General features: G+C 32.9%; 1 protein-coding gene across 1 annotated transcript; it reads left to right on the top strand.

Annotated features, from left to right (window-relative positions):
- Positions 1–1211: 1211 nt before the first annotated feature.
- On the top strand, positions 1212–7154 carry LOC142635379 (4-coumarate--CoA ligase 2-like). The gene is made up of 5 exons (XM_075809544.1): positions 1212–2307; positions 5352–5550; positions 5790–6003; positions 6203–6305; positions 6713–7154. The coding sequence occupies exons 1-5, from the start codon at positions 1315–1317 to the stop codon at positions 6830–6832; spliced, it is 1629 nt and encodes a 542-aa protein (XP_075665659.1). The 5' UTR covers positions 1212–1314; the 3' UTR covers positions 6833–7154.
- Positions 7155–12823: the final 5669 nt, after the last annotated feature.

Genomic DNA, 12823 nt, shown 5'->3' with positions numbered 1-12823 from the left:
AAAGACCCTGCACCTACCACCCTGGCCGCATTTATGGGGAAGTGACACCTGAACAGTGGAAGAGAAATTTCTGGTTACTATTCAAAGGCACTGAGAAAAGAAATATCTAGACTAAAGGGGAGGTAAAGCAACACGTGTACAAAGTATTCAAAAGAGTAGTATTTAAAGAGCAATCTAAGACAGAAAAGAGGATCCCCTCTTTGTAACCTAAAGGAAAGAGAAAAAGAGAGAGAGAAATAATATAAGAACAGTTCTCGGCTTATATCCGAGCAGATTGACTTATAGTATTCTTTGTTGTTTTTAAGTGTTTATAATCTTTGGCTTGCCATTTAATCCTCAAACACTTCTAACCTGGGTTTCAAGCCCACACTCTACAAATTACATTATTTAAGGCTCGTTGGGCCTGAGCCCGTAACTGTTCTTGGGGCCAGGTGCAATTGTGCACTTACATATACTTAAAAAATTTGCAACCTATGAATAGTAAAGTTGCATATATACAACTTTACTATTCATAAGTTGGAAAACAATAATATTTAATCTAGAGGTTGTGTGTGAAGAGAAAAAGATAATGGGAGTAAAGAGAGAGAATAATACTTTTTTATTATTTTATTAGGTAGTTTATATTATTTTATTGGATTGTATGTAAAAATAAAAATTAAGATGTAAGATAAGTTGTAAAATGAGTTGATATAATAGATATAGTGTTTGAATATGCAAAATACATTTTGTTTTGTTTTATTTTTTTATTTTTTTGCATCACCGGATGCTAGTGCTCACATGGCTATATATGCAGCATTGCAGGCTGTGGTTGCTTATTATTGGTTTGGGCTTACATCAAAATCAAACACACCTGGGCTTAAAACCTCAGAACAATAATATTTTTTTCAGACATGGGAGTAGGTGAAGGAAGACACTTGGTTCTGGTCCAGCAGCCACAAAACTCTCTTGAGTCTATGTCATGCTGTGGACCTGTGGTAGGTAAAAAGCCTACTTTAGTAAAGAAAAGAAAAAAAAAATCACTATCTCAACCACAGCTGCAAATAAGACCCCACCACCCAAACCAATCTCACCAACCAACTCCATAGTCTCCTCCTTCACCAACCATGATGTTTATTATTCAATTCCCTCCTTCCCAGTTTCACCCTCAAAACAATTCCATAATCCCAATCAAGTACCCCCATTTCACCAACCCCCAACTTAAGCTATCAACATTTATACGATCGATATTTTCCCCTCCATCTCAATTCAACAGCACCAAAGATTATCCTCATCAATTCCCATTTCCTAATCTCCCTATCCTTCTCATTTCCCCAAATGGCTCTCCAAACAAAGGAACAGGAATTCATTTTCCGATCAAAACTCCCTGACATTTACATACCGAAACACCTCCCTCTACACTCCTACTGCTTTGAAAACATTTCCAAAGTTGGCTCAAAACCATGTTTGATCAACGGTTCAACAGGGGAGGTATACACATACTATGATGTTGATCTCATTTCTCGCAAGGTTGCCTCTGGCCTCAACAAGCTTGGCATTGGACAAGGAGATATTGTCCTTATCTTGCTACCAAACACGCCTGAATTTGTCTTTGTTTTCCTTGGTGCGTCACATTTAGGTGCTATAACCACTGCTGCCAATCCTTTCTTTACGCCAGCTGAAATAGCAAAACAAGCAAAAGGGTCCAACGCAAAGCTCATTATCACGCAAGCTAGTTACTATGACAAAGTCAAGGACTTGGCACATGAAAATAATGTCAAGATCATGTGCATAGACTCACCCCCACAAGACTGCTTGCATTTCTCAGAGCTAACACAAGCCAATGAAAACCAAATTCCTAAGGTCGATATTAGTCCCGATGATGTGGTTGCACTACCTTATTCTTCAGGTACAACAGGGTTGCCAAAAGGGGTCATGTTAACACACAAAGGGCTTGTCACCAGTGTGGCTCAACAGGTTGATGGAGAGAATCCAAACCTTTATTTTCACAGTGAGGATGTGATACTATGTGTGTTGCCTTTGTTTCACATTTACTCACTCAACTCGGTGTTGCTTTGTGGGTTGAGAGTTGGTGCTGCTATTTTGATCATGCAGAAGTTTGAGATCGGTTCTTTGTTGGGGCTGATACAGAAACATAAGGTGAGTGTGATGCCTATTGTGCCACCAATCGTGTTGTCGATTTCCAAGTCCCCTGATCTTCACAAGTATGATCTATCGTCCATAAGAATGCTCAAATCTGGTGGGGCACCGCTGGGGAAGGAGCTTGAAGAAGCTTTCAGAGCCAAGTTTCCCAATGCTAAATTTGGACAGGTATGGGGTCCCTTTCATCTTTTGACTGTTATCTTAACGCAAAATGCCAAAGATATTGCATAAGATTTCAATTATAACGTGTCATTGACTAATATGATTGGTTGGTAAATTTCAATAATATAATACATTAATGTTTAAATGGATTTTTTTATTATTGATTCAGTGGTAAGTGTTTTATAATAAAATTCATAATACCCACTATGGTTGTGTTAATTGGTGTCTTAAAGCAATTATTAATTAATTATATTAAGAAAGTTTTGAGAAAATGTAAAAATTAGTAAAAAAAAAACTTATTTTTTTGTATTTTATTTTTATAAAATATTTCTAGAAATAGTTTCTAAACCAATGTTGTTAAGATATCCGTTAACATTTGCGTATTTATATTATCATTCTATCATATTCTAATGTTACACCTACTACCCCACCTATGATGGGTCACCACGTGTCCTTTTATTTTTCATTATAAAGTTATAACAAAAGTAAAAATAAATAAATAAATGAACAAGACATATGACCTATTGTAGAATTTAGGGATGGCCAAACCCAAATGGTAGCAAATACTTTATCCTAGAGTGTGCGGATTTTACTTTATCCAATGGGAATACGGGCATTGAGTATGGGTATTTCCTATGCCCCAATTTGACAGATTGGGTAAGGTATTTCCTTACCCGAACTAACCTGTTGGGTTTTTTTTTTTTTAAAAATTTTTTACACTTCTTTTTTGTTTTTAATAATAAAACATTGTTTTTTCCCATAATGATTTGGCAAAGACAAAATTAGTTGATTATGATACCTTTTCAAAAGTTAATGGGACTTTTAAAACTATAAATTTTGTATTTTACTAGTTTTATTGTAATTTATCTTTCCTTATTAAATGTTTTGTTTTCTCGCTTTGCATAATTTTAATTTTAAAAAATTAGAGAAAAAAAAATTGTATTTGGGTCAAGTCTAGATATCCATGGGTAAGAAATTGGGTAGTTAATGGGTATTGGTAGTAATTAAGTTTTGGGGTTCCAGTATTTATGGGTAAAATTCTCGGGCTAAGTTTGGGTATACCCGACCCATGGCCAACCATAATTTGTGGATAATAAAAGATAAAGTAAAATTTATCTTATTAAAAGAACAAGAAAATTTTTATTCACATATATTCATAAGATACCTTCTTATCATCATTATTTCTTCCTTTATTGCTACGCACTTTAGATATCACTCATTTTTCAAACTCGATGATTTTGTTTTATTTTCAACCCCTTGCAAACGTGTGTTTTAGTTTGAGAATTGGGATGACTCCATTATTAATAAAAACATAAAGATACAATGATTTTGCTAAAACTTATTTCATTTTTTGAATATGAGATAGACACATTTTTAGTTGCTTTTTTTTTTTTAAAGAAAAAGGTAAGAGCAATAAAAAGAGAAAATAAGAACTTTTCATTTTAAAAGACACATATATATTAAGATATTAAAGGGAAAACACATGCCTATGGTATTTATTTTATTATAAATCAATAAAAATAGGATAAACCAAAAGCGCACATGATAATAAATTATTGTCCTCAACCATATTTGTAATAAATTTATGGTCAGTCCAAAAATGAAAGAAAGGGGACTTCAACCCCACCTATTACCAAGCCATGTGGCAATTCTTTAGCTTCTTGCAAGTACAACAAACTTTTTGTTGTGTAATTTTGTTTATAACAAGTGAGGAAAGGGAACTCGAATTTAAATTTATTGAATAATTTCAAACTAAACTAAAAAGCTTTTAACAAAAGTATTTCTTTTTTTCTTTTTTTCATAGGAGCAAGAGTATTTGTTGGTCATATAATATAAGATAAGAAAAATTAGTAATAGGGAAAATTATTAAAAAAAAAAAAGTTAGGTGCCATATTACAATTTATAAGGTACAAAAGACAACTCTTGATTAATCATGCGTGCATTTGGTGGGTGGGGCCGGTTCCTAGACGTACATGATGATGAATCTAGACTAAAAGGAGTTTGGTGTTTATTAGGTGCCGTTTGATTCTCAAATGAAATGATTGCTTTGTTCCATTATTTTTTTTGCCTTCTCAATTTTTAAATTCTATAAATGAGTTGGCGGATCAATGCTGCTGGCAACGTGAATATAGAAAAATAAATAAAATTGTTGGGAGATGTTTTAAATTATTTGATTTGGATGGTGAAGATCGTTTGAGTTTGGAGGATATAGAAAAGTCAATAGAGGAGGCTCATACTTTTCTATTTCAAGGTTACTGTTTTAAAGATGTGATGCATTTGTAAATTCATTTGGTATTTAGGATTGCCCTCTTATCTAAACCAAAAATTAATTAATATTTTATTTTGATGATAAAGTTAGAGTAATTATTAAGATCAGACGTCGGTTACAACTATCTAAAAAAAAAACTAGTCAGGAAAACTATAGATAAGGTCCAAAAGTTCACTATTATATTATTGTTCCAAACCTAGTTGTAAAAAGATTATCAAAATTTTTTTTTTTGTTGAGAATATTAATTAGGGTTAGAATGGTCTTATTACAAAGACAGTTGTTTGACAAACAATAATAAAATAGGAAGATTATAAATGAAGCATAATACAATAGTTAAGGGACTAAGATAAGGGATCATTCACCATATATAAAGGGATTCCCTTAGCACATAAATGATATGTCATACTTTTTAAATTTTTTAAAAATAATTCTCCTCATTTGAAAATGAATTATTTCATAATTTTAATTAAATATTAAAACTTTAAATGTGTACACACTATCACATCCAATTTAAAATGGATTTACCATTATAAAAAATAATAGAGAAAAAATGGAGAGAAGCTTGTCACATTTTTTTTATTTATTAACATACAATATGAGGCCTATGCATGGTATGCCTGTCACAAAAATATACATTATACAAAATAAAAGTATTACTTGAATAACTAATTTATTATACACTATACTTCTCATTATTATTATTTTTTTCTGAGCTCGAGATAACTTGTTTATTTACCAAGTCCAACACTAATTCGAGGTCAAAAAATTGTTTAAAACACAGGGATATGGTATGACAGAGGCAGGCCCAGTGTTATCTATGTGTTTGGCATTTGCCAAAGAACCATTTGAGGTGAAATCAGGAGCATGTGGCACTGTTGTAAGAAATGCAGAAATGAAGATAGTTGACCCTGAAACTGGTGCCTCTTTGCCTCACAACCAACGTGGAGAGATTTGCATTAGAGGAGACCAAATCATGAAAGGTATAATATAATACTATCGTTATTTATATATCATACTTAATTGTACGTGCAACACTACAAGTCTACAGTTCTGTCTTGAAAATAAAATAATGCTTTTAAAAAAAAAACATATTTTTTCGTTTGAAGTGAAAATAAGTGCATTCAAACGAGCCTAAACAATTTGTATTTTTAATTGTATCTGTTGCAGACTTAACATGTTATTGCTATGGTAATTACAAATTAGCTTTGTGAATGTACAGGTTATATTAATGATCCAGAGGCCACGGCTAGAACTATAGACAAAGAAGGTTGGTTACATACAGGAGATATTGGCTTAATTGATGATGAAGATGAGCTCTTCATTGTTGATAGGTTGAAGGAACTTATCAAATACAAAGGGTTTCAAGTAGCCCCTGCCGAGCTTGAGGCAATTCTACTCACCCACCCTAACGTCTCCGATGTCGCCGTGGTCCCGTAAGTTTTTTTTTATAATTCAATAATTACAACAAGGAGACAGTGAGATTTAAGCTCTGAAAATGCCAAAAAATGTCAATTAAGTTACTATATATATATAATTAGTATTAATTAAATGAATATAGGTACTTAGTTAGTATTGGGTTGTGAAGTAGTCTAAATTATGAGACTGACATGAATAATGTTCCACCATTTTTAGCATGAAGGACGAATCAGCAGGAGAGGTCCCTGTTGCATTTGTGGTGAGACCCAATGGTTCTCAGGTCACAGAGGATGAAATTAAGCAGTTTGTTTCTAAACAGGTGACTTTCTATTTTAATCTTTGAAAATAATTGACTGTATTCTCTTTTTTGCACACAAATAACATATTTTGAACATTTTTTTTTTCCACGTATGTTCATCAATAGTTATGAGCTTTTTGAATTCTTCTGTTAACTGTTAATAGCAAGAGTTTCTAAACAATTTCGTTACATTGAAAAAAACAGCAAAAATATTTACAGTCCCTCATAAATTTTCAGGGTTTTAATTTTTAAAAAATATGAAAGATATTATCATTTATATATATTTTAAATTAATGTATTAACTGATTACAAAGGTAATGATTATACCATTTTAATAACATAATAGATCAATATCTAAATTATTGATATAGTTTTTTTTTTTTCTTTTCAACTTTTTCTAACATAAGCCCTGGTGTTATATTGTGCAGGTGGTGTTTTATAAAAGAATAAATCGGGTATTTTTCATCGATGCGATTCCCAAGTCGCCATCAGGAAAAATCTTGAGGAAGAACTTGCGTGAAAAACTGGCAGCCGACTTTTCAAAGTGAATGAATGAATACACATATTGCAACAAGCCCTGGTGATGATGCATCATACATAGCTATATGAAAGCTATTGAACTTTGCTACCACGATTTTCTTTAATCAGTGTGAATTTGGAAAGAAATCGTGTATAAAGGATCGCAATTGCAATTTTCATTGCAAGAACACTATTACTTTAATAATTAACACATAAGTATATCCTTTTTTCTTCTTTAATTTTTTGTGTTGTATGGGAAAAAGTAGTGGTACTCGAAATTTACAAACAGTTTGATCCATGTTTTCAAATATCAAAAAAATGAATAATGAAATCGATCCATATGCTTTATTTTTGTCTCTAGCTATCCCTTTTAATATATAAATTTATTCCCTATAAATTATGTTAGATTTTAAATTATTACCTGAATTTCTATATCAAAACCAAGTAATGTAAGAGTTATACTACAATAATAACAATAAAGTCTTAGTCTCAAACCAACTATTGTTTACAAAGAGATCGAGTGAGAGATAAATATATGCATGTGCATGTACGTGTGTGCGTATATAATATTTTGATAATTCTATTGTTTGGAGAGGGAATTTAAATCTTGAATGTTTTAGTTGAAAATATCAAAAAAATATAAATTGAGTTATAATGCTCTTAATTATAAATGTTATATTTTAAGGGTCATGTTAACAATAACGAGTAGTCTTAGGGCAATTGTTAGTCACTTTTCTCTCTTTATTTTTTTATTTTATTTTTTTTGCATTACTTGTGTGTTTTGCTTTATTGTTTTGAGTCAATCTAATTTTTATGCATTGTTTTGTTTAACTTGTTTTTGTTTGTTTGTTTTCAGTTTTGTTTTATTTTAGAAAAAAAAATAAAAATAAGAAAAATACAAAATCAGTGTGTGTTTATGTACATTGGTACTTGTGTACCTTGAATGACCAATGAAACAAAGTTTTCTAAACTTTGTGTCTCTTGTAACTTAGATGAGCATCTCTATGTACAACTAAGTGAGCTTTATAACTCGTGTTTGTGATAAATAAGATTAAGTTATCTCATGTACTTAACACTCATATCAATTTTTTTAACGGGAAGGACTAAAAAATCCTAAGAGAAAGGCATAAATAACCATCTCACCACTGTTGCCCGCTAATCATGAAATGTCATCAGTATGCTTTGGCATAGCAAAAGTGCAATGTAAAAAGCTTAACATAATTGGTTATTTTCTTTCTCTCTCTTATATGCTCATGCATGATATGCTTAAAAGAAAATATACAAAGAAAAATTAAAGCAAAAAGAATCAAAATGCTTTAAAATATGATTGCAAGCATGTATTCTAGGAAATGTAGGAGTTATAGGATGTACCTCGAATGTAATAGTCCCCATCAAGTAGTTATGATAGTGTGAGTTAAATTGATTTACTCATATTTCAAATCGTCATAACATGTAAACATTTATGCAATCTTGCGATATTTTTCACACACAACACGCAATATTCTTTGTTACTTTTGATACATGTGCAAGTACAATATGATTTGGCCATCACAAGGAATACATGTATTAATGTATGCTCACTAAACTGTCTTAACTTGTTTTTGAAATATAAAATTGGTTAGACTTGTTTAGTATGTGTGTGTGTGTGTGTTTTGGATCTAAATCCTTGACTCTTTTTTTTTTTAGAAATTAAAATGTTGGTTGGATCTTTGGTTGAGTAGCATGTTTGATTGCATTTTTGTCTGTGTTTTTCTCTTCTTTGAAAAACTATTTTTAAGTAATCTCGACAGCTTCTCGATACCTCTCGACAACTAGTCTATCTATCAAGCCCTTTGAGCTTCTTTTTATTGCATTCTCGATAACTACTCGATCCATCGAGAAAGTTTCTGTTTCCTCGATAGCTTCTTGATCCATCGAGCCCCTTTTGCTGTGGACACCTCTTGACAAATCCTTGATAGCTATTTCTTGCATTTTAATTCTCAACAGATTTCGATACCTTTTGATCCATTGAGAAACTGGTGTTCCTATAAATAAGGTCCGCATGATGTTTTCTTCATTTCTCCCCAATCTTCTTCTGGTAAGATCTTATTTCTTTCACTTTCTCATTCATTTCATGTTTCTAACCTAACTTTTGGGATTCTTTGATAAACTTGGGGGTTTTTCAAAAATTTTGGAGTTTTTGTGAAATTTTGGGATGGACTTTGTATATTTGATCCTAAATGATTATGCATTGCATCACATTTGCATTATAACAATGTTTCGTGCATTTTAGTTGTGTGTTTACCTTGTTGCAATCTTGTGTGCTAGTAGGTTTAGATTGGGTTGAGCCCATGATGCTTTTAAGTTTGCATGTCATATGTTCATGCATTTTTCATACGTGCCTTCATTTCATTATACTCATATATTGAATTTTTGTGGTGCTTTTTTGCTTGTCTCCCTCTCTCTCCTTCTTTTAGCTGAAATCCACCCTGCCTCGAAACCTTCTTCGTTCCGGGGCATCTTCCTCTGATTCTACTCCCTTCATCTTCTATTCCATGATGAGAAAACTCGTAAGGATTTCTCGGAGAACTTTTCCCGACGAAGTGTTTATTCAAAATGCCAAGTCATTCTATCAGATTTCTCTGATACTGACCTACCCACTATCATTCACAGTAGGGGTTAGGAGTCACTATGTGGCATCCCAGTCACTTGTCCTTCCGTGATCATATAGGAGTTTTACTCCAATATAATGGTTTTGATTATACAGTACCTCATTTTTCTACTAGCGTTAGAGGTACACACATTATGGTCACTCCGAATATTGTATTTGTGGTGCTTCATGTCTCAAGGGTGGCGCATCCTAACTACCCCGATTGTGAGCGTCTTAAGACTGTGTCTAAAGACGAGCTTATTTGTGAGACTCCTTCCTCTGTCACAATATACCTCTATCACAAAGCCTCGTGCTCGATTTTTGTTGTTCCTCCTACAGCATCTTACTATAGACTTCCCTTCTCACTTCATCCTCTCCCTCATAGATGTATATAGGGATACGACGACCCGTGATAAGCTCATCTTTTCTTTAGATATCACGAGGATTCTTCATCATTTTTCTGTCTCCTTTCCCATTTCCGATCATTTCTCTATCATGTGTGCCATTGATGCGACAACTATCAGACGAAGTGAGGCCCAGCTTCGACCAAAGCAGTCATGGACTGAAATGGCAACACCTTCAGCTTTTTCAGCTCCATCCACATCCGCTCCTTCTTCTGCGAGCGGTGTTACTCTTGATGCGATTATGGCGCAGCTTCAGCATATGGACACTCGCCTTAGTACTCTCAGCAATGAATTGTGTCAGGTGAACACCCTTGTCGGTTGTATTGCACGACTATAAGCTCGCCTTGGTGGCTTCGTTAAGTCTCCTACTCCTTCTCTAGAGACTTTTGAGGATGAGTACAATGATAGTGGCTCTGATGGTGGTGATGATGAGGATGATGGTGTTAGCTCCTCCAGCAATGATGAGATAACTGCTTGACATTTGTCATTCGTGATAAAAAGGGGAAGTAGTTTTGAGTATGAGAGTAGTCATGTATTTAGGGGAAGAGTTAGTACATAGGAGATTTTTGTTAGGGGGAGTGTCTATACTTTGAGGGATGTAGTGAGGACTTTTATATCTTTTAGATACTTAGCTCTTGTACCTTTGGTCTTGTGACCACTTTGTGATAACAAACCTTGTATTCACCTATCTCTTCATGTATTGTTTCTTTTCTCTCTTTATGCACATGCTTCTTATATATTTGTATGCAATTTTTTATATTTGTTTCACACTAACATGTCTTGATGAGTTTTGTTTAAAGCGTTCCAGAAATACAAGTTGTCAAAGTCTTTCTTGCCATGAACTCTCTTCTTGCAAAATTTTTCAAGAGTTTGTGTTAAGATAGATTTTATTGTATTCAACAAGTGAGTATGAGTTGAGTGATTTATGACTTCTCTCATATGTTCATTTGTTTATTGTAGTTTTGTCACGGATTGCCAAAAGGAGGAGATTTTTAGGACATATGTGACTCATGTTAGGAACATTTGTCATCATGTATTGGCTAATCCTTTGACAAAACACATTTTACTTGTAATTAGGTAGATCGAGGATGTGTTTAATGCTTCAAAAAATAAGATTTCAAGTTCAGTGTTAAAACCATGCAAGTCTGTCCAAGAATCAAATGATGAAGTGCTGGTTTTTAAAACTCGACAACTAGTATCTATCGAGATTTAAAAACTGTCTAAGCCCAAAGCTCGACAGTTGCTCAACAGACAGGGTATCTATCGAGAATTATGAAAATCAAATTTTCAGTTCTGATTTCATTCCAATTCATGAGTATGTGTTTGGGCTTTTTTTTCTCATAACCCTAAACATATATAAAGATTTTTTTTAAGAGCTGTCACATAGAGTACAGTTGCACAAGTGTGAAGCAAAGTGTTGTTCATGCAAATTGTGACCGAAAACCTAGTTTGCCCTAGTTCTTCTTGAAGAAGCTGCTGTATTTGTACACCATAGGGTTTTGTGACCAAGCAACTTCGTGATCTTCATCGTGTGATGAACTGAAGAACTTTGCAGCCAACATCTTTTTCAAATTGGTGATTAAGTCACGTACTAGGATCAACACATCTATTGGTTAGTTACGTACTGGGAGTCGTACATCAAAAGAAAAGATTTTCACTACAGAACAAATCCAATTGGGTATTGGGGTAAGGATTCAACTGTAGGTTGGTATAAGATACTGGGATTCCTTTATTTGTAATCGCTTGTTGTGATAATAGTGAATTTTCAGGAGTGGTAACCTTAAAATTACTCGTTGGAGTTTTTGCCTTGGAAGTTTTCCCCATTCGAAAACAAATCACCTTGTCAACTTTATTTTCCGTTATATTTTATTTAGTTGGTGATGTATTTGTACTGCCACGTACATTGCATGTTAATTCGATTAATTAATAAACTTAGCTAATTAATCAATTAATTCATCACAAGGGGTCAATACATTCTTGGCTTATCAAGGTAAAACAAGAAGAAGACTTTACAAATCAAAGTAGCTTGCTAGTACCTCTAATTACGTTTTTTTTTTTTTTTTTTTACTTACTAAGGTCAGGATTCAGTCTTTTGCAAATGGTGCAAATACAAAATATTTCTATAAAAATGCACGAGTTTGCCAAAAGTCACTAAAATATTTAACTGATTACAATTAAAGAATATTCATGGCCTTAGTCAATCTATTCTGATGACCCAAACTTCTCCAAAGGTCACCATATATAAAACTTTCTTTAAATAAGAAGTTTTTTTAAAATTAATTTAACTAATAGTGTTTTGTTAAGAGTAATTACATAGTCAAACCAAAATTTATGATTCCATTGCACTCTTGCTTATGCACTGAACATGCATATTCTAGCCAATGAAAAGCCACTAACCAAATAATTTACAAATCCAGTAAAGCCATGACTTATTTGAGGGGTTCATTTAACCAGAAATCACTGATTATTATATCTGACATTATTGCCAACAGTCACAATTGTAGGACAATTCTTTCCAATCAAGTCTTTCTCCAACTAGAGAGAGATGTGTCACTGCTTTAGTTGTTCCTAGGGGAGATTATAAATTGATGAATGCTAAACACACACAACTTTTTTTTTTTTAATCTTCCAATTGATTTCTCTAAGTTTCAAGTTTATTTAATTAAGATCTCTTCATCAACTTTCGTTAAATGCTATCGTTAAGTGTCCATTTTTTTCTTGTTTTAGTGGCAACAATTAATAAAATTTGATGGAAAAATCTTATTTGAATAACTTAAAACTCAGAGGATTCAATTTATAAAAAAAAAAAAAAAAAGTAAAATTAGAAGACTAAAATGAATTTTGGTCAAATTGAAAGGATACAATTTGCATGTTTGCCTTTTTTTTTTTTATCAACGACAAGGACATCGACACATTGATTAGTGCAATTTTTGTAATAAATTTAAAGTATTTCTTGCATTATATTAGGACTATTCAACAACTCACTC

This window comes from Castanea sativa, chromosome 5 (genome assembly GCF_040712315.1).
Source record: "Castanea sativa cultivar Marrone di Chiusa Pesio chromosome 5, ASM4071231v1".
Taxonomy (NCBI): domain Eukaryota; kingdom Viridiplantae; phylum Streptophyta; class Magnoliopsida; order Fagales; family Fagaceae; genus Castanea; species Castanea sativa.
Note: the sequence above shows the minus strand (reverse complement) of the source record. Positions and strands in the feature narration are given on the sequence as shown.

Coding starts and splice junctions, on each gene's coding strand:
- LOC142635379 (XM_075809544.1), top strand. CDS start 1,315: ATGGCTCTCCAAACAAAGGAACAGGAATTCATTTTCCGATCAAAACTC. Junction 6,004..6,202: donor TCCGATGTCGCCGTGGTCCC/GTAAGTTTTTTT, acceptor CACCATTTTTAG/CATGAAGGACGAATCAGCAG. Junction 6,306..6,712: donor AGCAGTTTGTTTCTAAACAG/GTGACTTTCTAT, acceptor TATATTGTGCAG/GTGGTGTTTTATAAAAGAAT.